Source organism: Bidens hawaiensis, unplaced genomic scaffold, assembly GCF_021521415.1.
Source record: "Bidens hawaiensis isolate Kalapana, Puna unplaced genomic scaffold, B.hawaiensis_p1.1 tig00051603_1, whole genome shotgun sequence".
In the NCBI taxonomy this organism is placed as follows: Eukaryota; Viridiplantae; Streptophyta; class Magnoliopsida; order Asterales; family Asteraceae; genus Bidens; species Bidens hawaiensis.
This window is the reverse complement of record NW_027499270.1, coordinates 35599-62273: the sequence shown is the minus strand read 5'-3', so window position 1 is coordinate 62273 and position 26675 is coordinate 35599. Positions and strand designations below refer to the sequence as shown.

General features: G+C 35.8%; 4 protein-coding genes and 1 pseudogene across 4 annotated transcripts; 2 read left to right on the top strand and 3 right to left on the bottom strand.

Annotated features, from left to right (window-relative positions):
* Positions 1–949: 949 nt before the first annotated feature.
* Positions 950–1877, bottom strand: LOC143599198 (non-specific lipid-transfer protein-like). The gene is made up of 2 exons (XM_077077202.1): positions 1284–1877; positions 950–1174 (listed from the first exon to the last, which is right to left on the bottom strand). The coding sequence occupies exons 1-2, from the start codon at positions 1622–1624 to the stop codon at positions 1165–1167; spliced, it is 351 nt and encodes a 116-aa protein (XP_076933317.1). The 5' UTR covers positions 1625–1877; the 3' UTR covers positions 950–1164.
* Positions 1878–4612: 2735 nt separating this feature from the next.
* Positions 4613–5773, bottom strand: LOC143599197 (non-specific lipid-transfer protein-like). Its single transcript, XM_077077201.1, has 2 exons — positions 4947–5773; positions 4613–4837 (listed from the first exon to the last, which is right to left on the bottom strand). The coding sequence occupies exons 1-2, from the start codon at positions 5285–5287 to the stop codon at positions 4828–4830; spliced, it is 351 nt and encodes a 116-aa protein (XP_076933316.1). The 5' UTR covers positions 5288–5773; the 3' UTR covers positions 4613–4827.
* A 13217-nt stretch (positions 5774–18990) lies between these two features.
* On the bottom strand, positions 18991–21077 carry LOC143599195 (pentatricopeptide repeat-containing protein At1g62350-like). Its single transcript, XM_077077199.1, has 2 exons — positions 20596–21077; positions 18991–19598 (listed from the first exon to the last, which is right to left on the bottom strand). The coding sequence occupies exons 1-2, from the start codon at positions 20911–20913 to the stop codon at positions 19041–19043; spliced, it is 876 nt and encodes a 291-aa protein (XP_076933314.1). The 5' UTR covers positions 20914–21077; the 3' UTR covers positions 18991–19040.
* Positions 21078–22224: 1147 nt separating this feature from the next.
* LOC143599193 (pentatricopeptide repeat-containing protein At2g41080-like) lies at positions 22225–24887 on the top strand. The gene is made up of 2 exons (XM_077077198.1): positions 22225–22891; positions 23433–24887. Exon 2 carries the CDS (start codon positions 23692–23694, stop codon positions 24844–24846), a length of 1155 nt encoding a protein of 384 aa, XP_076933313.1. The 5' UTR covers positions 22225–22891; positions 23433–23691; the 3' UTR covers positions 24847–24887.
* Positions 22662–23676, top strand: LOC143599191 (pentatricopeptide repeat-containing protein At2g41080 pseudogene; annotated as a pseudogene).
* Positions 24888–26675: the final 1788 nt, after the last annotated feature.

The window sequence follows — 26675 nt, the reverse complement described above, 5'->3', positions numbered from 1 at the left end:
AATACCCTGTCATACCCGAACCCGGTTCCATACCCGAACCCCGGTATTTAAAAAACCCGATTTGTGTGCACCTCTACTCACAACCACTTAGAGCATTCATATTATATCTCTCGTATATATGAGTGTGGTTTTTATAATGTAGGGAGTGATTTATGGTGTTGTAAATTGAAGGGAGAAAACATATTGATTTTTCTGTATATTTGAAAAATTCTTGTAACACTCTATAAATTTATTAATATTTTTTTAAAGTGGTTGTGGAGAAAATGAGAAAAATGTGCTGATAAAGGTATAAAAACTACTCCTTCTGTCCCATTATAAGTGTCATAATTTGATATTTTAAATCTTTCTTATAATTTAACTTTGACCGACAATATTTTTGTTTGTGTTATATAGTACTTGATGTAGAATATATGAATGGATTGGGTTTTAAATGTATTTTACATTGATATAATTTTCATCAAGTATTATATGACACGAACAAAAATATTTACGGTCAAGGTTGCAAAAGAGAGACTTGAAAAGTCAACTATAACACTTATAATGAGACGGAGGGAGTATTATTTATAACTTTTAAAACATATGATACCATCCTTAAAAACTCATAAATCTATTCATGCAAGTCACATTTGAGTTCCCCATCTTTGATAACTGCAATAACATTTTTATACGTCATTTTTTTTAAGTTACACCGTAATAACTAGTGATTTTTATCTTTAATAAGAGTGTGTCATTGCTATATAACTTTTATTAACTGTATGTTTATTAGTTAATTAACTGATGATTTCTGTTTTTAATCTTCAAATACGTGTTGTGGTCTCCACCGCATAATAATGTGTAGTTCAAGTCCCTAAGTTTCTCATTGTATTCACTCATGTGTTCATACAGCTAGTTTTCAAATTCATTTCTGGTGAGTAAATTCTTACTAACATGTGAGAGGAAAATAAAAAGATTACGTAGAAAGAAAGGTTTATAGATAGATAAAGATGGAGACACATATATATAGTTATATAACAAGAACACTATTTGATGCCAAAGGCATCACAAAGCAAAAAGACACACACAGTCATATATGTCTTCTTCAAACTAAAACAGTGCTCTTTATGTTTATTGTAGTTTATATATATGTCTTTATAAACTTCATCCTTTTTTCCATGCTGGATATCCTCACTGCACCCTGCAAACACCAAATGCCATAGCACATATTAATTTCAATATTGTATAATATTTGGAGCCGATAATTAAATAAGTTTAATTGTAGAAGCACATATTATATATGAACATACTTGGTGCAGTCAGTGCTTGGGCTGATCTTGTAAGGGATGCTAACACCGCACTTGCCGGGGAGACTAGCAGCATTGGCGCCATTGATGCCGTTGATGGAGCCGTAAGCGCTCTTTAAGCAGTTACAGGCAGCCTGACGATCAGGGGTTGTCTTTGCAGCGCCATTGAGTGATTTTACCCCACTACAACATGCCGGTGGCACAGCACCACCTTTGGTTAGGTAGCCAAGGCATGGTGCTAAGCTGCTGGACACCTGACCACAGCTAAGAGCCTCTGCATAGGGTGCAACCACCACCATGCAAGTCACCACTGCACATAAAACCATCATTGCAATCTTTGCCATTTTTGAAGACTAATTAAAGCTGTAAGAAATTACTATAGCTTTGTATTATATGTTTGTAAGTTTGTTGGTGCTAGAAAATGTTGTCCAATGTTGCAATTTATAGGGATGCTTGTCATATCCACGTGTGTATGAATGAATTAAATGAGGGGTTCGGTTTGGAACTTGTTAGTTGGAAGTTGGTTTTAACATTATTGATAATCAACAAGTGACAAGTGTAAAGTTTTTGTTTCGTTTGATCATCTCTCTTCATAGTAATGAAGTCTGGTTTCAATTACATTGCGAACAAACTAACTCCAATAGCTAGTGCCGACCATGTTTGACATTTCGATCAACAGTTTAAATTCGGCTCAAGTCTTTTGTTTTATAGCCGTTCCTAAAAATTAATGTGTCCACATTGAAGGATGAACTAAAATAAAAGCGTCGTCTTGAACATATTTATGGTACCTTAAATGTTTATTGCTTATGGGCATATTTACTCAAACCATATAAGCGACAATTTTGGCTTGGTGGAAAAATGAGTTGATTAACCGACGTACCGTGCACTAACTGATATATAACGTAACTTTTATTACTATTAAGTAATACAATTTTTTTTTTGTAAGAGATCAGTACTTCATAAACTTTGTTGTGGTAATTTTATAATTAATTTTAATGAAAGTATATCCTTACATATTTTTCATTGTTAGCTACAGAGTAAACCAGACAATATCTTTTATCTACTATACCACGTTGACAAGCTCTTTCAGTCAGACGTCTGTTTTGGTTTTTGAGGTCTAGCTTGAAATAAGTAACATAAAATAAACATAAATTAAATCTTAAAGGCACGACTCACAGGCCAAAACGATCATTAATTAATATAAATATAACAATATATATTTGTATATTCTATTTTTTACATAATAAATCATATTATATCTTGACGGCCCAAAAGTAAATGTTATACTTATAAAACAGTGAATAAATATTTTATATTTATATAATCGTCCATAAAGATTGTTATTTACTGTCCAAGTCATAACTAATTAAAATAGTCACTTTAAAAAATTACGGCGCCTTCACTAAACTTATTACATTTCATATTACAATATTAATAATACAATACGAGGTGTACAAGAACTTTTTAAAAATATTAAAAATTATATGAGGTGTACAAGAACTTTTTAAATTTACAGAAAAATCAATACATTTTCTCTCTTTTTCACTTATAACATCATAAATCACTTTCTACATATAAAAAACTCAGTCACATCATTTGGTTTGGGATAAGAATTCTCTAAACATAATAAAGTCGTTGTTCCAAAAAAAGCTAATTTTTAGATATTTGCTCTGACTTACAGCATTTTCAGTAGCTTCTTTATTTCTATAATTATGCTAAAAACAATTAAACTTTCTCTGTTATTTACAATTAAATAATACTTTTTAGTAATTTTATTATTACATTTTTCTCTCCTCCACTCACAATCACTTTCAACAAATATTAAAAAAATATATAATATGAACCATGTTTCTCCAAATTTACTCATGAATATTAATATTTTATCTCTTCTCCACTCACAACTAGAGGTGCACAAAACACCCGAACCTGGAACAGGAACCGGTTTTTATACCCGGGTTTTTTATACCCGAACCCGTACCCGACCCTACTCGTAAGGTACGGATAGGGTATGCATTTTGGCACTAAAACCCGAACCAGACCCGATTTGTACCTGGTAATACCCGAAAACCCGAACCGGTTCTAAACCCGGAACCGGGTTTTTACAATACCTGAAACCGAGTATTTCAAATACCCAATGTATACCTTAAAAATACCCGAAAAATACCTCTAAAAAGTGCAAACTTTTATAAAATCCAATCTATACCTGAAAAATACACGGAAAAAAACCCGAAAAACCCCGTAAATAGGGTTCTTTCAACACCCGATAATAGGCTATTCAAATACCCGGTTTTAGAATACCCGGTTCTATACCCGACCCGAACCCAATGCATAGGGCATGATTTTTAGAGACAATACCCAACCCGAAACCGACCCGATTACTACTAATACCCTGTCATACCCGAACCCGGTTCCATACCCGAACCCCGGTATTTAAAAAACCCGATTTGTGTGCACCTCTACTCACAACCACTTAGAGCATTCATATTATATCTCTCGTATATATGAGTGTGGTTTTTATAATGTAGGGAGTGATTTATGGTGTTGTAAATTGAAGGGAGAAAACATATTGATTTTTCTGTATATTTGAAAAATTCTTGTAACACTCTATAAATTTATTAATATTTTTTTAAAGTGGTTGTGGAGAAAATGAGAAAAATGTGCTGATAAAGGTATAAAAACTACTCCTTCTGTCCCATTATAAGTGTCATAATTTGATATTTTAAATCTTTCTTATAATTTAACTTTGACCGACAATATTTTTGTTTGTGTTATATAGTACTTGATGTAGAATATATGAATGGATTGGGTTTTAAATGTATTTTACATTGATATAATTTTCATCAAGTATTATATGACACGAACAAAAATATTTACGGTCAAGGTTGCAAAAGAGAGACTTGAAAAGTCAACTATAACACTTATAATGAGACGGAGGGAGTATTATTTATAACTTTTAAAACATATGATACCATCCTTAAAAACTCATAAATCTATTCATGCAAGTCACATTTGAGTTCCCCATCTTTGATAACTGCAATAACATTTTTATACGTCATTTTTTTTAAGTTACACCGTAATAACTAGTGATTTTTATCTTTAATAAGAGTGTGTCATTGCTATATAACTTTTATTAACTGTATGTTTATTAGTTAATTAACTGATGATTTCTGTTTTTAATCTTCAAATACGTGTTGTGGTCTCCACCGCATAATAATGTGTAGTTCAAGTCCCTAAGTTTCTCATTGTATTCACTCATGTGTTCATACAGCTAGTTTTCAAATTCATTTCTGGTGAGTAAATTCTTACTAACATGTGAGAGGAAAATAAAAAGATTACGTAGAAAGAAAGGTTTATAGATAGATAAAGATGGAGACACATATATATAGTTATATAACAAGAACACTATTTGATGCCAAAGGCATCACAAAGCAAAAAGACACACACAGTCATATATGTCTTCTTCAAACTAAAACAGTGCTCTTTATGTTTATTGTAGTTTATATATATGTCTTTATAAACTTCATCCTTTTTTCCATGCTGGATATCCTCACTGCACCCTGCAAACACCAAATGCCATAGCACATATTAATTTCAATATTGTATAATATTTGGAGCCGATAATTAAATAAGTTTAATTGTAGAAGCACATATTATATATGAACATACTTGGTGCAGTCAGTGCTTGGGCTGATCTTGTAAGGGATGCTAACACCGCACTTGCCGGGGAGACTAGCAGCATTGGCGCCATTGATGCCGTTGATGGAGCCGTAAGCGCTCTTTAAGCAGTTACAGGCAGCCTGACGATCAGGGGTTGTCTTTGCAGCGCCATTGAGTGATTTTACCCCACTACAACATGCCGGTGGCACAGCACCACCTTTGGTTAGGTAGCCAAGGCATGGTGCTAAGCTGCTGGACACCTGACCACAGCTAAGAGCCTCTGCATAGGGTGCAACCACCACCATGCAAGTCACCACTGCACATAAAACCATCATTGCAATCTTTGCCATTTTTGAAGACTAATTAAAGCTGTAAGAAATTACTATAGCTTTGTATTATATGTTTGTAAGTTTGTTGGTGCTAGAAAATGTTGTCCAATGTTGCAATTTATAGGGATGCTTGTCATATCCACGTGTGTATGAATGAATTAAATGAGGGGTTCGGTTTGGAACTTGTTAGTTGGAAGTTGGTTTTAACATTATTGATAATCAACAAGTGACAAGTGTAAAGTTTTTGTTTCGTTTGATCATCTCTCTTCATAGTAATGAAGTCTGGTTTCAATTACATTGCGAACAAACTAACTCCACTAGCTAGTGCCGACCATGTTTGACATTTTGATCAACAGTTTAAATTCGGCTCAAGTCTTTTGTTTTATAGCCGTTCCTAAAAATTAATGTGTCCACATTGAAGGATGAACTAAAATAAAAGCGTCGTCTTGAACATATTTATGGTACCTTAAATGTTTATTGCTTATGGGCATATTTACTCAAACCATATAAGCGACAATTTTGGCTTGGTGGAAAAATGAGTTGATTAACCGACGTACCGTGCACTAACTGATATATAACGTAACTTTTATTACTATTAAGTAATACAATTTTTTTTTTGTAAGAGATCAGTACTTCATAAACTTTGTTGTGGTAATTTTATAATTAATTTTAATGAAAGTATATCCTTACATATTTTTCATTGTTAGCTACAGAGTAAACCAGACAATATCTTTTATCTACTATACCACGTTGACAAGCTCTTTCAGTCAGACGTCTGTTTTGGTTTTTGAGGTCTAGCTTGAAATAAGTAACATAAATTAAACATAAATTAAATCTTAAAGGCACGACTCACAGGCCAAAACGATCATTAATTAATATAAATATAACAATATATATTTGTATATTCTATTTTTTACATAATAAATCATATTATATCTTGACGGCCCAAAAGTAAATGTTATACTTATAAAACAGTGAATAAATATTTTATATATATATAATCGTCCATAAAGATTGTTATTTACTGTCCAAGTCATAACTAATTAAAATAGTCACTTTAAAAAATTACGGCGCCTTCACTAAACTTATTACATTTCATATTACAATATTAATAATACAATACGTACAAAATGTATTTATTCTATGTCTTTTCCATTTTGACATGGTGGTAAGATTGTTTGGAATTTGGATGTAAAACAGAAGATAAAAGATTCAATCTTGGTATAATTTTAGTTGATAAAAAGAAAAATTAATTGTATGTGGGCCTTATATTTGTAACCTTGCAGATTTTAGAGTACGTGTAAAAGGAACTGCGGATGAAAGGAATCAACCACTAGGGATTGAACAAGTTAACATGTGAGCAATAAATTTGCATTAAAGAATGATTAGACCAAAAATATAAATAAATAATGTGTCTCCTGGTTGCTTGTCATACTCCCCCCCCCCCTGGAAAAACCAAATTTCATATTAACCCTTAAAATCATATAATTATCAAATTAGCACAAAAGTAAGGATTTAATATTATTTTTTTTACAAGTTGCGTTTTCTTTTTATGATTTCTAGTTTAGGGTTTTAGGTTTCGATTTTAGGGTTTAGGGTTCGGGTTTAGGGTTTAGGGTTCGGTTTCGGGTTTAGAGTTTAGGGTTCGGTTTTAGGGTTTAGGGTTCGGTTTCGGGTTTAGGATTCGGTTTAGGGTTTAGGTTTTAGGGTTTAGGGTTTAGGGTTTCGGGTTTTGGGTTTAGGGTTTCGGGTTTAGGGTTTTGAGTTTTTGGTTTATTTTGTAAAAGATAAAGTGGTAAAATAAGGATATTATAAATATATATACTATTAAAATTAAAAAAAAGATATTATAAATATTTATAATATTAATATTAAAAATATTAATATTAATAAAAATAAATTAATAGTAATACTTGATAGTTTTTTAATTTTATATATGCATTGGAGGTTATCAAATGAAAGTAATGTTGTAGGGACTAATATGTATATAAATAATGTTAAGAGCTAATTATAATTTATGTAATAAGTTCAGGGGGGGAGTATACTTTAAATCTTACACGTGTTGATAATAGGGTTGTTTACTAGTCCATCGAGAGTTTGCTTGTGTTTGGCTTATTTACAAACTGAACCGAGTTAATTGGCTCATTTACAAACGAGCAAAAATCAAACAAACATTTCTGAGCATTATTGGTTCTACTATTTAGCGATTTTCCGAGCATTTCTACTCTCTTTTTTTAGTTTAAAAGTTTCTTCTAAGATTCAAGTTGGAAGTCGGATATATAATGTATCTAGAATATATTAGTAGCTTTTTGAAAAACTTCTAAGACTATGTGTAGTGGATGGAGCCCATTTGTGGGCGTTGTGCGGCATGTGACGCCACATCAGCATAGGGGGTTTTTTGTGCTAAAATGGGTGTAGTGGATGAAACCTGTCACACCCCGACTTAGGGCCTAGGCGTGTAACCACAAGTTGGTACCTGTTTTGTAAATATATCAGAGTTTATGGGTTAATTTTAGCGGAAGACTATTGGTTAAATATAATATTAATTTACATTGAAAAATTACTCGGAAATTAAATACCCGAGTATTAGTTTACAAAATATTTGTTTCATAATACAAGGATTTGTTTATAAAAAACGGAGCCATCTTTAACGCGCTTCTATCTTTATAAGACTCCAATCCTTGCTGTTGCTACTAATGCTTAATTACCTGCATTGGGTTGGAAAAATACGTCAGCTATATGCTGGTGAACACGTATGACTCAATAAAACATTTTGAATGACGATTACAATACAAATGTAGTTTTCTTGACAATCTCAGCGGAAACATTTCTACTTCCGGTATATGTACCACTGCCCTACACACACAACGGTATTCCCCGAGCCAAACGGCCCTGAACTGAGAACTGGTCATGACCGTTTAAGATCGCGGCTTCATTGCTTTTGATTGATTGATTGAGCTTTAACAGTTATGTTTGGATCCAGACACATGCGTATTCGGTCTGAGTTGATATTATTCTCTACTTTGTATTATAACGTTTTAGAGATTTCATTATCTCATGTATACATTGATTGACTCGTTAAGACAAACACCCGTTCGTCTTATTGAGTATAAATATGTTTTGACTGATTAAAAAGGTTGACGTATTCACATGTACTGTCGGTGTTGTAAACCTTGACTGATTGATTGATTGATTGTGAATGATACTTAACCTATACACGAATAGGTTTGTATGAATGATTTGAATGATGTTAAGCTATGATTGTAAGCTTAACCTTGAAATCGTTTATCTTTGATTGTGATTGAAAACACTTGATTTTATGTGACGTCTGATATAGCATGCTTTGGCCTAATAGGTTGTAACACGTTGGTAAGTTTCTCCAGGTAAGTAAACGGGTCCCTCGGATGATTGGGATTTGTAAGAATTACTTTTCCTTAGGCAAGAAACTTACTACTAGTGCTATCCCCCTTCCGGTTACTGCATGCCCGTCAAAATATATCTTTTGTTTGACATTACTTCATCATGAAGTAACGTTTATTAAAACACGATTGTGAGCGAATGTTTGTAAAATACGATCAAGGTTAAAAGCCATAGCCTCGATTGATAGTCTAAGCTATAATTCAAATAACTTAAACATAACTCCTACCTTAGATTGGATGCTTAGACTGATAACAAGGTAAGGCAGGACTTGATCTACTCGCTTATGTGATTGCTAGCTTAATTCCCACTTCGTTTCTTGCACGAATTACGAGAAAACAGCACGTCGGCTTGTTATGACAACGTGGCACGTCTTTCGAGGCTATGTGTGTGGATGTGAAGGTGTGTTTGGGATGAATGGGACTCATGCCCGTCACCCCCCTTTTATAGCCAATTTTCGTTCCCATCGCGGTACGCGATGGGTTCCTTGGGACCCGTCGCGTTCCGCGACGCCGCAAAATAACGCCGCCTTATCTGGTTGTGACACGTGACCTGTCACATTGCGCCACGTGTCGACACGGTGTTCAACACGTGTCCGGTGACTCATCAAGCCCGTCGCGCTACGCAATGGGTTGATTGTTACCCCCGTCGCGTACCGCGATGGAGGCAAACTTTCAGAATTTGCACTTTTGGTACCTGTACTTTCTAAGTTCGTATTTTTAAGCCCTAACTATAAAGGTTAAAAGACGTGGTGTTACATCCTCCCCACCTTTTGAATAATCTCGTCCTCCAGATTTATTGGAATAGATAGGGATATTTCTTCATCATTTCTGACTCGAGTTCCCATGTATACTCGGGTCCTCGTCTTGAATCCCATTTGACTTTTACGAGTTTGAGTCGTTTGTGCTTGAGAAATTTAATCATGCTATCTTTTATTTGAATCGGTTGTTCCACAAATTTAAGCTTCTCGTTGATTTTAACATCTTTTAATGGCATAGCAAGAGTTTCATCAGCTAAACACTTGCGTAGATTGGATATGTGAAACACGTCATGAATTCCTTTCATCTCATCGGGTAATTCTAGGCGGTAAGCAACTGATCTGATTCTTTCGAGTATCTTGAATGGTCCAACGAATCTTGGACTTAATTTTCCTTTCTTCCCAAATCTTACAACGCCTTTCCAAGACGATACTTTCAATAACACTTTGTCGCCTTCTATGAATTCTAATGGCTTGCGGCGAATGTCCACATAACTCTTTTGTCTATCCCTTGCCGTTTTCAATCGTACACGAATTTGTATTACTTGATCTGTGGTTCTTTGAACAATTTTAGGTCCTGACAACTGAGCATCACCTGTTTCTGACCAACATACAGGCTTCCTACACTTACAACCATATAATGCTTCGAATGGTGCTGCTTGGATACTCGTGTGATAACTGTTGTTGAACGAGAATTCCATCAGTGTGAGATGAGTGTCCCAACTTCCTCCTAAGTCGATAACACAGGCACGAAGCATATCTTCTAATGTTTGAATTGTGCGTTCACTTTGACCGTCAGTTTGGGGATGATAAGCAGTACTTAGGTTTAATTGAGTCCCCATTTCCTTTTGAAAACTTGACCAAAAGTTTGAAGTAAAACGACTATCTCTGTCGGATATGATGGATAGCGGCACCCCATGTAAAGATACAATGTTTTCGACGTATAAGTGTGCTAACTTATCCATGCTAAACGTTTCTTGAATTGGAATGAAATTGGCAGACTTGGTAAGTCTATCAACAATAACCCAGATTGCATCATTTTGACGTGAAGTTTTTGGTAGCTTCATGATGAAATCCATAGTTATCATATCCCACTTCCAGATTGGTATTTCCGGTTGTTGAAGCAATCCTAACGGCTTTTGATGTTCGGCTTTCACTTTAGAACACGTTAAGCATTTGGCTACATATAATGCAATATCTTTCTTCATACCAATCCACCAGTAATCATCCTTTAGATTGTGATACATCTTGTCACTTCCCGGATGCATCATATATTTGACTTGTGTGCTTCTTCGAGGATCTTGTCTCTTAGGTTTCCAACCATTGGTACCCAAATTCTTGTACCAAGTCTAAGGATTTCGTCACTTCCTTTTGTCAATTGATCAATTGTGTCGTTCTCTTTTTCGGCCTTGATGTTTCCTTCCTCCAGTGCCAACTTCTGAGCTTCCCTAATTTGACTAGCTAAATCGATCTTTAATTCCAATCTCAGAGCTCGTACTCTCTTTGGCTTCTCATGTTCCTTCCTACTTAAGGCGTCCGCCACAACATTGGCTTTTCCTTCATGATATACGATCTCACATTCGTAATCATTAAGTGTTTCCATCCAACGCCTTTGTCTCATATTCAACTCCTTTTGATCGAATATATGCTTCAAGCTTTTATGATCAGTGTATATCGTAAACTTTACACCATACAAGTAATGTCGCCATAACTTCAAAGCCGCCATAACTTCAAAGCGAAAATTATAGCGCCTAATTCAAGGTCGTGCGTGGTGTAATTCTTTTCATGAGTTTTCAATTGCCTCGAAGCATATGCAATCACTTTCTTTCCTTGCATCAAAACACATCCCATTCCCGTGTGTGAAGCATCACAGTAAATGGTAAAGTTTTCCAATCCTTCTGGCAAAGCCAGGATAGGTGCGTTGGTTAACTTTTGTTTGAGTGTTTCAAATGCTTCCTCTTGCTTTGGTCCCCATTCGAACTTAATTGCTTTACTTGTGAGTGAAGTTAATGGAACAGCTATTCGAGAGAAGTCTTGAATGAATCTTCTGTAATAATCGGCTAAGCCTAGAAAACTTCGGACTTGAGTCGGTGTCTTGGGTTTCTCCCACTTAGTTATAACTTCAATCTTTGCTGGGTCTACTTGAACACCCTTTTCATTTATAACATGACCAAGAAATTGAACTTCGGACAACCAAAATTCGCACTTAGAGAATTTGGCGTACAATTTCTCGTTCCTTAGGGTTTCAAGTATGATCTTAAGATGAAGTTGATGCTCGTCTTTGGTTTTTGAATAAACAAGAATGTCATCGATGAAGACAATAACAAACTTGTCTAAGTATGACTTACAAATCCGATTCATCATCTCCATGAAAGCTGCTGGAGCATTAGTGAGACCAAAAGGCATCACGGTGAACTCATAATGTCCGTATCGGGTTCTAAAGGCGGTTTTAGGTATATCTTCTTCTTATACTTTTAATTGATGATAACCCGATCTAAAATCAATCTTAGAAAAACAACTCGCTCCTTGGAGCTGATCAAACAAATCGTCGATTCTTGGTAATGGATACTTGTTCTTGATCGTGACCTTGTTCAGTTCTCGGTAATCTATACACATTCTCAGCAACCCATCCTTCTTCTTTACGAACAGAATTGGAGCTCCCCACGGTGACGAACTTGGACGTATAAAACCTTTTTCTAATAATTCGTCCAACTGCTTCTTCAATTCCTTCATTTCCGTAGGTGCTAGACGATAAGGAGATTTTGCTATTGGTGAAGTTCCTGGCATAAGGTCGATCTTAAATTCTACTTCTCTGTCAGGCGGGGCTCCTGGTAGCTCCTCGGGAAATACATCTTGAAATTCGGACACAATCGGCACTTCCTCCATTTTCTTTAGTTAGGGTTCCTTGGTTACATAGGCCATGAATGCGAGGCATCCCTTACCTATGCAATGACTTGCTTTGATCTTGGAAATGATTCCTACCTTTCCTCCTTCATTATCCCCGGTTATTCGAATGGTTTTATTATGAGGTGTTCGGATATCAATAGCTCTATCGTTACATAAAATACGGGCTTGATTAGACGATAACCAGTCCATACCTAATACTACATCAAAACCTGCCAATGTCATTGGCAACAATCGTACAGGTATGACGTGATTGGCTAAAGAAATTGTGGCATTATCTAAAGCCTCGGTTATTCTACTTATGTTCCCATCAGCAGTTTCTACTTCATAATGTTTATCTAGTTTAACTAAGGGCTCATTTAATAGACTACAAAATTTATAATCTATGAAACTTTGGTTTGCACCCGAATCAAATAGTACTCTAGCATAAACATTATTAATAAGAAACGTACCGGTGTTCACGTCCGGTATATCGGCTGCCTTCTGTGTGTCTAACATAAAGACACGAGCGTTTCCTTTCTTGGCATCGGTCTTCGCACCGCTGCCACTAGCACCAGCCGTCACTACCGTCGGCTTCTTCTTTGGACACTCAGTACTGTAGTGTCCCTTCTCACCACACTCAAAACATACCCCAGTCTTCTTCCTGCAATCTGCTTCCAAATGTCCCGGTTTCTTTCAAAATCCACATACAACTGGGTTAGTTGGTCGAAGACATCTACCGAAATGCCTCCTACCACATGACTTGCAAATGGGGCGACTATACACAAACGTCCCTTCCTTCTTCTTCTCGGTTTTCTTCACTTTTCCTCCAACCGGCGACATGCCATCATCCTTCTTCCTCTCGTCCCGATTTCTTATCACCCCATCCATCAAATACCCGTCCAACTCCATGGCCGATTCCGTCGAAGACGGCATATGTGACCGAACTAAATCACGGATCTCGATTGGTAGTCCGTAAATGTATCGTGTCACCTTGTTGATTTCTGGAGTGACCAAGTGAGGCACAATTCTACAATATTCAAGGAACTTGGTATTATATTCCTTGAGATTCGTTCCCACAACCTTGTGGTTCCATAGCTTGGTTTGAATCTGATCCATTTCGTTGATCGGACAGAATTTCTTCAATACCATAGCCTTGAACGTTGCCCAGTCTAGATTGTATAAATTTTCTCTACCCTTGATTCCGATTAGGGTATTCCACCATTCCAATGCCTCCCCCATGAACATCTGGGAGGTATACTGGACTTTCTCACTCTCCGTACACTTGCTGATCAATACAATTGATTCCATTTCCTCCAACAAGCGGAGGGTATGTATCGCTCTTTTATCCCCATGAAATTCCTTGGGGTTATAAACTTTAAACACCTTGAAATCACAACCTTCATGTATCTTGAGTTTCTTTGTTTTCTCATGTAGGTTGTTTTCAGCCGTTGAACTTACATCACTCGTTTCTTTCTTTCCTTCAGTTTCCTTTTTCTTATCTTCTTTCTTTTCTGACTCTTTCTTGGATTCTCTTTTTGAAGTAGCAGTTTCACTTCTACTTGCTCTTTTGATAGATTGAGAAGCAGTTCGGCTTGGATCATTTTTCAAGATTTCGTAAATTGGGTTCACAGCTTCTTTTATTAAGTCGCGGATACCAAGCACATAATTTTGAGGTATGGCTTGTATATTTTCCACGACAGCTTTTTCTTGTAAAATTTCTTCAATTGTCTTTCCTTTATTGCTTACTTGAATTTATGGGTTGCTGTTTGCTTTAGACATGCTGTTACATGAATAAAACAAATTTTAGGGAAAGACACACCTTATATTACATTATTTATGTTACATGTAGATCATAACAACAAACAACTATACATAACACGTTATCTAATCCTTAATCCACTTTTTAACAAGATTTTTCATCTTGTCACATTTCTTAACTATTTTCCTTCCCATTTTCTTCTTATCCACAACCTCATCCTCAGCTCGTCCATCACCGAATTTGGCGGGTTCGGATATCCCGTTGGTGCAGATGCAACTGGAAAGAGATATGCATTTTCTTGTGGATAGAGATGTGGATTAGCAACGTATGCATGCATTTCCTCATCGGGTATATTAGTGGTATAAAATCCCTCGATAAGATTTTCCTCTTCACGAATCTCCTTAGCTTGTTGTGAGATTGAAGGCCTCGATCCTAGATATGAAGGGAAGTAAGGATTCTCATTCTCTTCTTCCTCCTCGGGATCCTCATCCGATTCATAAGGATTCTTAATTGATGATGAGTTAAATCTCTTTTTGTAGGGCATGCTAACCCTCATTTCTGGTTTGTGACTGGGTTCTGCAGATACCGGTGGGGTCTCGTATTGATAGTTCAATGGTGGTAATCCAAATTGCCATCTCCTTTGATCAGAGTGACAATTCATCCAGCTTGATGATTCCGATTCGGTTTTCTGCTTGATTTTACTCTGTACCTTCTGTTCCTCGGAAGGATGGTATGTTGGAATGTCGAATGGATAATACTGAGGATTGTTGTTGGTGGTGTCGTCAGAAATTTCGATTGGGAACTGTTGACTGCCTGGGAGATACACGGGTTGGCTCCCATATGGTATCACCGGATTGATTGGTTGATTGTGATTGAAGAAACTGGTATAGTAACTATTACTACTTTCCATATCAGATGGTTCGTGAATGATTGTCAGTTTTGATCAAATGGCTACTCGGTGTCTACGACCAAAGTAGTTAGTATAAGACATCTGCATTTTAGTTAGATAAGGGATAGGAGGTTTACCAATCCTATCTTATCCCTACGAATAATAATCATCATAATGGTTAAAGCCTAGGTACTAACGTTTAATAACTAATTCGCTGAAACCAATGGCTCTGATACCAACCTGTCACATCCCGACTTAGGTCCTAGGCGTGTGACCACAAGTTGGTACCTGTTTTGTAAATATATCAGAGTTTATGGGTTAATTTTAGCGGAAGACTTTCGGTTAAATATAATATTAATTTACATTGAAAATTTACTCGGGAATTAAATACCCGAGTATTAGTTTAAAAAATATTTGTTTCATAATACAAGGATTTGTTTATCAAAAACGGAGCCATCTTTAACGCGTTTCTATCTTCATAAGACTCCAATCCTTGCTATTGCTACTAATGCTTAATTACCTGCATTGGGTTGGAAAAATACGTCAGCTATATGCTGGTGAACACGTATGACTCAATAAAACATTTTGAAATGACGATTACAATACAAATGTAGTTTTCTTGACAATCTCAGCGGAAGCATTTCTACTTCCGGTATATGTACCACTGCTCTACACACACAACGGTATTCCCGAGCCAAACGGCCCTGAACTGAGAACTGGTCATGACCGTTTAAGCTCGCGGCTTCATTGCCTTTGATTGATTGATTGAGCTTTAACAGTTATGTTTGGATCCAGACACATGCGTATTCGGTCTGAGTTGATATTATTCTCTACTTTGTATTATAACGTTTTAGAGATTTCATTATCTCATGTATACATTGATTGACTCGTTAAGACAAACACCCGTTCGTCTTATTGAGTATAAATATGTTTTGACTGGTTAAAAAGGTTGACGTATTCACATGTACTGTCGGTGTTGTAAACCTTGACTGATTGATTGATTGATTGTGAATGATACTTAACCTATGCACGAATAGGTTTGTATGAATGATTTGAATGATGTTAAGCTATGATTGTAAGCTTAACCTTGAAATCGTTTATCTTTGATTGTGATTGAAAACACTTGATTTTATGTGACGTCTGATATAGCATGCTTTGGCCTAATAGGTTGTAACACGTTGGTAAGTTTCTCCAGGTAAGTAAACGGGTCCCTCGGATGATTGGGATTTGTACGAATTACTTTTCCTTAGGCAAGAAACTTACTACTAGTGCTATCCCCCTTCCGGTTACTGCATGCCCGTCAAAATATATCTTTTGTTTGACATTACTTCATCATGAAGTAACGTTTATTAAAACACGATTGTGAGCGAATGTTTGTAAAATACGATCAAGGTTAAAGGCCATAGCCTCGATTGATAGTCTAAGCTATAATTCAAATAACTTAAACATAACTCCTACCTTAGATTGGATGCTTAGACTGATAACAAGGTAAGGCAGGACTTGATCTACTCGCTTATGTGATTGTTGGCTTAATTCCCACTTCGTTTCTTGCACGAATTATGAGAAAACAACACGTCGGCTTGTTACGACAACGGGGCACGTCTTTCGAGGCTATGTGTGTGGAAGTGAAGGTGTGTTTAGGATGAATGGGACTCATGCCCGTCACCCCCCCTTTTATAGCCAATTTTCGTCCCCATCGCGGTACGCGATGGGTTCCTTGGGACCCGTCGCGTACCGCGGCGCCGCAAAATAACGCCGCCTTATCTGGTTGTGACACGTGGCCTGTCACATTGCGCCAGGTGTCGACACGGTGTTCAACACGTGTCCGGTGACTCATCAAGCCCGTCGCGCTACGCGATGGGTTGATTGTTACCCCGTCGCGTACCCCTATGGGAGCAAACTTTCAGAATTTGCACTTTTGGTCCATGTACTTTCTAAGTTCGTATTTTTAAGCCCTAACTATAAAGGTTAAAAGACGTGGTGTTACAAAACCCCTTCAAATCATTGCCCTATTATTATTTTATTATTATATTTTATTAACAAAATAAATAAAAAAACAAACTCACCAATCACATTCCACCATTTCCTCCCACATCCCCCCCCCCCCCCCACTTAGCGTTGTGCATGAAGCGTCCACCCCATCCAAAGCGCCCAAATCGCCCGGGGGCGGTGTTCCCGGCGATATGGGCGCTTTTAAGGTGGATGGTGTCCCACTACATTGGGTCTAATGACTTGAAAACTCTTTTAATAAAAAAGTTTAAAGTTGGATTTGGATATAATGTACCTAAAACTAAAACAAACTTCTAATAGACCGAAAACTGAAGTGAACAAATAAAACTATAATGTTGAAGAGGCGGAAATATTAAAAGGGTTTAAAAATATATTAAAATATATTTTGAGCCACCCGAACCAAGTGCACCTTGCTCGTACTTGGCCCGTTTAGCTGAGCTGGTCAGCTCATTAACACCATGCAAAAATTGAACAATCATATTCACAGCGAGCTTCTGACAGTTTGAACGGTCCTTATTCAGGTTAGCTAGATGATCATTAAAGTCGTTACAAGTTTCACTTTAGGTAGGTCTTTTAACCATCTTATATTATGAAATAAGCCATTTTCATATATGACAAGAGTATATAATATATTATTGTTAAGTTTAAAAGTGTATTGGATTCATTGATTTCTTGTTTCATGTCTAAACAAGTTTCACTTTAGGTAGGTCTTTGTGCTAGATTATTAGGTAATAAAGTATTTCATGTGTTACGCTTGCATCTTTCTTGATCAACTTTATAAGAAAACCGCTCTAGGCAAGTATCGAACGCTTTTGTTTTTCAATTGATTCATTCATCAAACAACCATGTTGGGTGAACATGTTCATAACTAACCAATATAATGTATCTTTTCTAAATCACATTAGTTAAACACCAAGTTGAGAATGAATAGTTATTGCACCTTGTGTATACCATTATTCCGCATAAAACAAGGGTTCAAAAGGGAGAACCTCAACTTATTTTTTAAAAGATCCTAAAACAACAAATTTGACAACTTTTACAAATTTGTTCTATAAATGCCCACAAAGACCAAATGACTTGGATTTTTCAGTCATATACTCATATATAAAAGTGATTACAAACAGAATGTTCATAAAAACAACCGCTTGTCTTTAAACACGGTTTATCTTTCTTTTTCTTAGAGCATTCACACCGGAAACCCTTAACAAAACGTCTCCAAAACCAAAACTTCTCCAGCCACAGCCGACAACCGAACAATGCATAGTACTAAACTACTATTGATGGGCATTGTAAGTTTCCATGAAAGCGGACTTGGGTTTTGAACATTAAGGTTTCAAATACTGGTCTTGGACCGAATATGGTATGGCCCATTGGGCCCAACCCGGCCCATTAACTTAAAAGAAATGGCCACAAACATTAAATGGTCATGAACTCTTCATATCACATAACTTGAAAGTTTAATAGTCATATATAACAAAATAAAAGTTACAAACAATAATATACATGGCAAAATAGCAAGTCCTATTGCTAAAACTCTTCAAACCAGGTTCAGTCTCAATCTTTTCGGCTGCAATCAAAAACTATAAAGTTAGTTAACACTTTCCAACACTTTACCCATAGAACCCATTTGGACCAGTCAGAGGACCCAAAGAGGGTGACTTTTTGACACAACACGAACCTTACATGGAATTCGCGGGTTTGGGTTTGGTATAAAAGGTTCGATTCGGTTTCGTGTCGAACCCACAAACTTGTTTAGCTAAACCGGCAGGGTTCGAGATAACCCAGTGGGTTGGCTCGTTTAACCCCTTTATTTTTTATTTTATTTTTTAATAATGTATTTATAAATTAAATTGGTTGATCATCTTATACTAAAAATTTCTAAAAAAGAAATTTAACACAAGCTGTAATTGTTTCACATAAAATTTAATTTATTTTTATTTTCTTTTTGTAAAAAAGTAAATTTAAAGTATTAACACGTGAAAATAATTTAAAAAAAGCTTCGGGTCAAATGGGTCATGTTCATGTCGACCCATGAATATGTGGCCCGTGTTCGGGTTCACGTGTCTGCCATGATTTTCGGGTTCGGGTTCATGTCAAATTTCAGGTTCGTGTCAGGTTGGACCAGCGACACGGCCTGTCGAGCACCATATCTTTGACAAAAGGTAATCCCTTTGACCGCAAAAGTCAAAACTGTTCGCAAACTTAATACAATATACATCCCACTTGCATATTTCCGTGCAACTTCTTTGAGAAATTTCTTAGGAGAATCCAAATATTCACCACAATCATTCTTTACAACTGCAGCAAGATCTTCTCTGCCAGAACTCTCAAGATTCCGTATCATGATTGTCAAGGTCAACTCATCTGGTATGCAACCTGATGCTTTCATTGATTCATATGTGTCCATTGCCTTCTCTATCATATCCACTTTAAGATATGCTCCAATTAGCTCAGTAAAAGCCCGCGTGTCGGGTTTTAAACCTTCTTCCATTAGCTCAGAGAAAAGCTTTTCGACCTTATCTATAAGTTTCTTTTTACCGAACATTAGCATCAAGTCACCGTATAGAGAGTGATCCGGTTCGTACCACACTTCATTTCTTATAAATTCAAACACCTGACACCTGAGTGCAGTTTAGATAAGATGTAACCTTGAAATCATATTCGCACGTAAACTGAATGATAGATCAGAAAAGTAATGGTATTTATGTCTATTTACACATATTCCAACTGCGTTAATCATGATCTTAAATTCTGAACCGGTGAATTTATAAAATCCGTTGTTGCTTTGTGCACCCATTGCAAATAAGAACTATACAGTTACTATAGGGGTGCGCAAGAGTCACTTTGGGTCGGTTTTGGCTAATACCGGAGTTTGAAAATCATCCGGTTTCGGTTGCCAGTTTGGGCTCCGTTTTTCTGGTTTGCCACTTAAGTTAAAAATTTTTGGACTGAAAAAAACATTGGGCCAAAATCTTTTTGTTAATTAATAACTAATTCGCTATTATATATTTGGGCTAAATATTCTATTTATTAAAAACTTATTAATTTCTTATAATTAAAAATAAAAAAAATGAAAATTTATAAATTCGGTTCGGTTTTTTTACATGCAATTAGGGTAAGCAATAACTGAATCGTTAACTGAAACCGACGATACCGAACCGAAATTAACCAAAAATTGATGAAGACAAAAGCCAATTTAACCAAAAATTAGTTATCCGTTTATTTTTCCGTACCAAGGTTAACCGAAATTAACCAACCCGACAAACTAACCGAATAAACCGAACCGATTAACCAAAAACCGATTGGTTAAGAAAAACAGATTAACCAATGACTTAGGTCTGTTTTGGTTTCGCTTAAAGCTAACAACCAAAACCAAACTGAACCGTGCAGACCCCTATGCAAAACCAAAACCGAAAAACATAAAACCAAACCGTCGAATTTTCTTTTGATCAGTTTTTCCGGTTTCACGCACACCCCTCACGATTAATACCTATTGATTCACTAATAAGTAACAACACAAATGCATTTCTTCATAAAATATATCATCAATATCATGTTACCACCATAAAGCATAAGTCTTGATTCAAAACACAAGAAATAAACGGTCATACCTTAAGAGCAAGATCCAAATGATGTTGCCTCTGCAATTCAGCAAAGGCGTCCAACAAATCAACTTTTAAGAGACGACTGAGCTTGGAATTGAAGACTTGATGCAGTTTAGATGGGTTTCTGGCGGCTAATTTGAGGGATTGAACTGCTTGAATTGCTTCGGTTGATAACACCCCATCAGTTCTTCGTCTTGGTCTCAGGGGTTTTCTTAATCCACAGGTTATTATTGTTGTGTATCTTAATTGGAGTTTATTAAACCTTAAGGGGTTTGAAGCTGTTTGAAGAAATTGAAGTCTCATCGGAGAAGAAACTGTGTTCATGGGTGGTTTACAGGGTTTAGGGTTTTCAGCTGGATATAATTAACAGGTAAATGTATATATTAATAAAAAAATCAGTTAAAAATAATAAAGATTTCAGATACGATTATCGAACGAAGGTTGAGTTCGTGAGATTACGAAACAAATGGACTTTAAACTTAAAAATTTTAACAGTGAATCAACAAAGTGGTTTCTAAAAATCGTATCCAAAACTCGAATTCGTAATTCGGTTATGGTTAAAAACCAAAACAAAAACTGAATTCGAGATTCGGATCAGTTTTCTTGGTTACTAATACGGTTCGGTCATCATATTTCTTTCATTTTTCAGCTTTTTTCCCCGCACACTTGAATACTTGATCCAAGACAATATTAAATGTATGGATGATATTAAGTCAGATTTGGAACGGTAACCCATACCCAATTAGTAAGCTCATCCCAAACCCGTCATGTATCAGGTAAACTCATGGATTTCAAGTTTACCCGTCCGGTGTCTATCGGATTTTGGCAAATTTTAACTAGTTAATTACAACGTGAAAGTAATCAATTACAACAAATAGTTATTAGAAACAAGTTTTGACATATAAGTAATGCCCTAAGTTTCATATGATAAACCCATTATAGCAAAATAAAAACAATTCCACTGCAAAATGAATAATACTTTTTAAGATATATTACATGTCGGGTTACTCGTGTATATAATCGTGTAAATGAGGTTACAACATCGGTTACTCTGGAGTATTTCAAATCCTAAAACCGTCTCAAACTCGCGAAAAAGTTTAAAATTAATTTCTAACCTGTCTCATACCCTAATGTGATGGGTATTCCCAAAAATTTCAGGTTCCAAGTTTTATGATCGAATTCGGGTTTCATAAACATTCTTAATTAACTATTAACTAACAAAACACACATAATAATAGAGGTGACCAAATAAACCGGTTAACCGAACTGACACGAAAACCAAACCGGTTATGTGGAAAACGTTTTGGAACCGATTGAAACCGGTTTTTAATTTTCTCCACCAAAACTGGTTTCAAACCCTGTTAACCGAACCGAAACTGGTCAAAACCGGGCAAAAACCCGAACCGAAACCGATCAAAAACCGAACCGAAACCGATCGTCACTGTTCATGAAACCGGTTTCAACCCGAACCGAAACCGATTATAAACCGTTTTTGACTTTTATTGACCAACCTGAACCGGTTTTAAGTTTTAAACCAGTTCGTGCACCTCTACATAATAATTTAACAATAATCACTAACTTCACATCTATTTACAATCTAACCCCCTCACTTATAAAAAATGCGTATTAACCCTTTAACCTTTCATAACTATTTGACAGCAATCTAGTTTCATTTCATTTGATTTTAGACAACTGAGATGCATGGCAAGTTACACCTTCACAAGCTCATCAATGGCAGTTCAATCTCCACACACCACTTCTATTCCACCATTACCAAAACCCTTAAACACCCACCATCAAACCCACCACCAGCTAACTTCTTACACCTCTGTTCACTCGGTAATATCACCAAAGCCTTCAATACCTTCAATTCAACCATATATTCAGACCCATCACTCTACTCTCACCTCATCAAATCAACCATACAAACCCACTCACTCTCACTCATCCAACAGCTCCATTCGTTAATAATAACCTCTGGCTGTTCTTCCACTAGGTTTGTCACCAACCACCTGCTCAATGCGTACTTGAAATTCGGTCAATTGGATGTTGCAGTCAAATTGTTCGACGTAATGCCTAAGAGAAATATCATGTCTTGTAACATTTTGATTGGAGGGTTTGTGCAGAGTGGTGAGTTGGATAAAGCACGCCAGGTGTTTGATGAAATGCCTGAGAGGAATATCGCAACGTGGAATGCGATGGTTGCGGGTTTGACTGATTTTGAATGTAACGAGGACACTTTGAGACTTCTGTCTGAAATGAGAAGTTTGGGGTTTTACCCGGATGAGTTTACTCTTGGCAGGTGAGATGCATTCTGTTGACAGTTTGGGGATTTTTGTAGGGGTGTATATGGGTCGGTTATCGGTTTGGTTCAGTTTTGGGCTAAAACTGAACCAAACACTGAAATGTTTTTTTTTTTTAGTTTTTGAAAACCGTTGGGTTTCAGTTTTTCGCTTTTTGGTTTGAGTTCGGTATGGTTTCGGTTTTGTCATTTAGGCTTTAGATTTTAGGGTGGAAAAAATAGTTGGCCAATAATAATAAATTTGGGCATAAAGAGTTAATAAATAATTTATTATTATACATTTGGGTTAAACTATAAATTAAACTATTATAAGTTTCTTAAAATTTGAATTAAAATATAAAGAACCTATAAGTTCAATTTGGTTTTTGGTTTTAAATTTTATTTACATGTAAAACCTTAACCGAACCAAACATAAAACCAGAACGTTGGTTTTTGCTTCGGTTTGGGTTTTTCAGTTTTTTAGGTTTCGGATCGGGTTTCATGCACGTCATTAGATTTTGAAGTTGGTTTATGGGGCTCTTAAATTATTTATTTTTGTCAGTGTTCTTCGAGGTTGTGCAGGTTTAAAGAGCCTAAATGCAGGTAGCCAGATTCATGCTTATGCGGTTAAAACCGGGTTGGAAACCAATGTGGTAGTTGGGAGTTCACTCGCACACATGTATATCAAATCTGGAAGTTTATCATCAGGAGAAATTGTGATTATATCTATGCCCGTTCACAGTGTTGCTGTTTACAACACACTAATCACAGGTAGAGCTCAAAGTGGATGCAATGAAGAAGCGTAAAACCAATACCACATAATGAAATTATCAGGTTTCAAACCAGATAAAATCACGTTTGTAACCGTTCTCAGCTCGTGTTCACAGCTAGCAACACTCGGTCAAGGCCAACAGATTCACGCAGAAGCAATAAAATCTGGTGCCACGTCATCAGTTTCTGTACTTAGCTCCTTAATTAGCATGTATTCAAGATTTGGTTGCTTAAAAGATTCTTTAAAGTCATTTTCAGAAACCGAAGTCCACGACGTTGTTCTATGGAGTTCAATGATTTCAGCTTACGGGTTTCATGGTATGGGAAATGAATCACTCGAGTTATTTAACAAAATGGAAAAAGAAGGGTTAGAACCAAATGATATTACTTTCTTGAGCTTACTTTATGCTTGTAGTCACTGTGGATTAAAAGATGATGGTATCAAGATTTTTAATTCAATGACAGAGAAATATAAATTAGCCCCTCAATTAGAACATTACACGTGTGTGGTTGATCTACTTGGTCGTTCGGGTCGTTTAGAGGAAGCAGAAAATGTGATTAGATCCATGCCAGTGACCGTGAAACCAGATTCTATTATATGGAAAACTTTGTTATCCGCTTGTAGAATATACAAAAATGCTGACATGGCGAAAAGAATCGCTGAAGAAGTGATACGAGTGGACCCACATGACTCGGCTTCATATGTGTTACTATCAAACATACAAGCTTCTGCCAAACAATGGCAAAATGTGTCTGATTTCAGGAAGGCAATGAGAGATATGAGAGTGAAAAAGGAACCCGGTGTGAGTTGGTTTGAGATGAAGAATCAAGTTCATCAGTTTTGTATGAGTGATAAATTGCATCCGGATTCCGAAAAGATTAAACTTTATTTAAAAGATTTGTTGGGTGAGATGAAATTGTTGGGTTATAAGCCTGATTACGGGTCCATTTTGCATGATATGGATCTTGAGGAAAAGGAAGATGATTTGGGTCAACATAGTGAGAAGTTGTCTATTGCTTTTGCTTTGATGAATACTCCTGATTGTGTTCCGATTAGGATTATGAAGAATTTGCGGGTGTGTAATGATTGCCATGTGGCGATTAAGTATATATCTGCGATTAAAAAGCGAGAGATTGTTGTAAGAGATGCTAGTAGATTTCATCATTTTAAAGATGGTCAATGTTCATGTGGAGATTATTGGTGAGAACATGTTATGTTATTCAATTGTTTCCATTATTTGAAGTGTTAAATTGAGTTAGCACACATGTCTCAGTTTTTAGAGAGAAACTCTTGAGTACTGCAGGTTCAAATTCTTGATTCTAATTCATATGTTTAGTTTAAGTGATCTTTATGTCTTTTATTCTTTTTATGTTTAGTCTAAGCTGACTTCCCTCAAAGGTTTGCAATAGTAAATAAAGTGTGAAGATGTTAAAAGTTTTGTTACCATCATTCATTAAAGGAGTTATGATCATGTAAACAGACTCCTTAGATCGTTACTCCAACGCATAAATTCTGATTCTTACAAGTTTTAGTTATGTTGTTAATATCTATCTTTAAAATTGTGAAACTAAACTGAAACTGAAAACCATTTTTTACATTTAGTTAATACAATTTGGTAAGATCCATTTTTAAAATGGCCGGGTTTAATTATCCTAAATTTAATACAATTTGTGCGGTTTATAAATGGTTAGACATAGGGGTAGCAATTCATGACAATGAAACATGAAATGAAAATAATTAAGTTTTGAGTTTGATAATCTAATATGTTTATTAGACTGATCAACACATGTTCCATTCAATGAACGACTTACCCTAAGCATCATTTGTTAAATTTTAGAGAGGGTTATTTATAAAGATTTAAATATTTAAAGTTGGATATTTTTTTTTCCTTTTATACTATTCATTTGTAAAATGTAAAAAGTAAAAAGTGAAACTAATTTTTTTTTCTTGAACTACTCTTCAATTATAAATATTTGACAACTTTATTCATTGCTCTCAGCTACTCATTGTCATTTCGACATTATGACAATCATTTCCGTTGATATCTTCTAATCTCAAGCTAAATGCTGATGAATATGAAAAGCCGGTATACCAAATTGTTTGGTATACGTGGTTCATTGTTGGTATAATGTTAAGTGTCGAAAACCATTAGCCAACCGTTAAGAGTCTTAGTTATACGTTTCTATTTAAAGAACACAATCTATGATGATTGCTTCTCATTATACATGTCACAACCATTAAAATAGGTTAATGCCTTTAGTTGATTATACATGGTTGAAAAACATCACAATTTGTATTTTCATTTTAGATCAATGTATAAATACTCATAAATTTATCATGAAACCTCATTTTAGAACATCTTTAATTCATAAATTATCTCATATACCTCGTTATTTGTAAATTTCAGAATGACGATTCCTAACACTAACATAATATATATTGTTATTGGTATATTTGGATTCAAATTGATATATATGACACGAGTATATATGTAAGTCTAGGTCGTGTTTTGATTCACCCACTCGGCCTGCTAACTCAATACAATTGAGCGAGGGCCAGCCCATAGGGGTGGCGGGGTGGTCGACGGTCATAGGCCTGACACCCCGTTAGGCCCGAATTTTATTTTTTTAAAAAAAAAATTATATTTATTTTTATTAAAAACAATATGTATATGTAATGTTTAAACTCAATTGCATGACCAATATTTTGGTCTAGTGGTAAAGGAGTATTACTCTCAACTAAAAGGCTATGGGTTCTAGTATCATTTGAGACATATTTGATCATATTTTTATACAAAGATTTTTTACACAACCCAAATTATAACCAAGTAAACTCATTTAAAAATTTAATTGTTTAAACTAACAAAATACTCTTTTTTAACTAAGGCTTAAAAAAATTCGTCTTCGGCTGAAAACTTTTTTTTCTTTCTCGACGCCGGGCCTGGATTGAGCCCCTAGTTAAATAATTACCGTGGATTCAACTTTTCTATTAAACTTATTAACCATTTATTAATTTCAACTACAGCTAGCCACT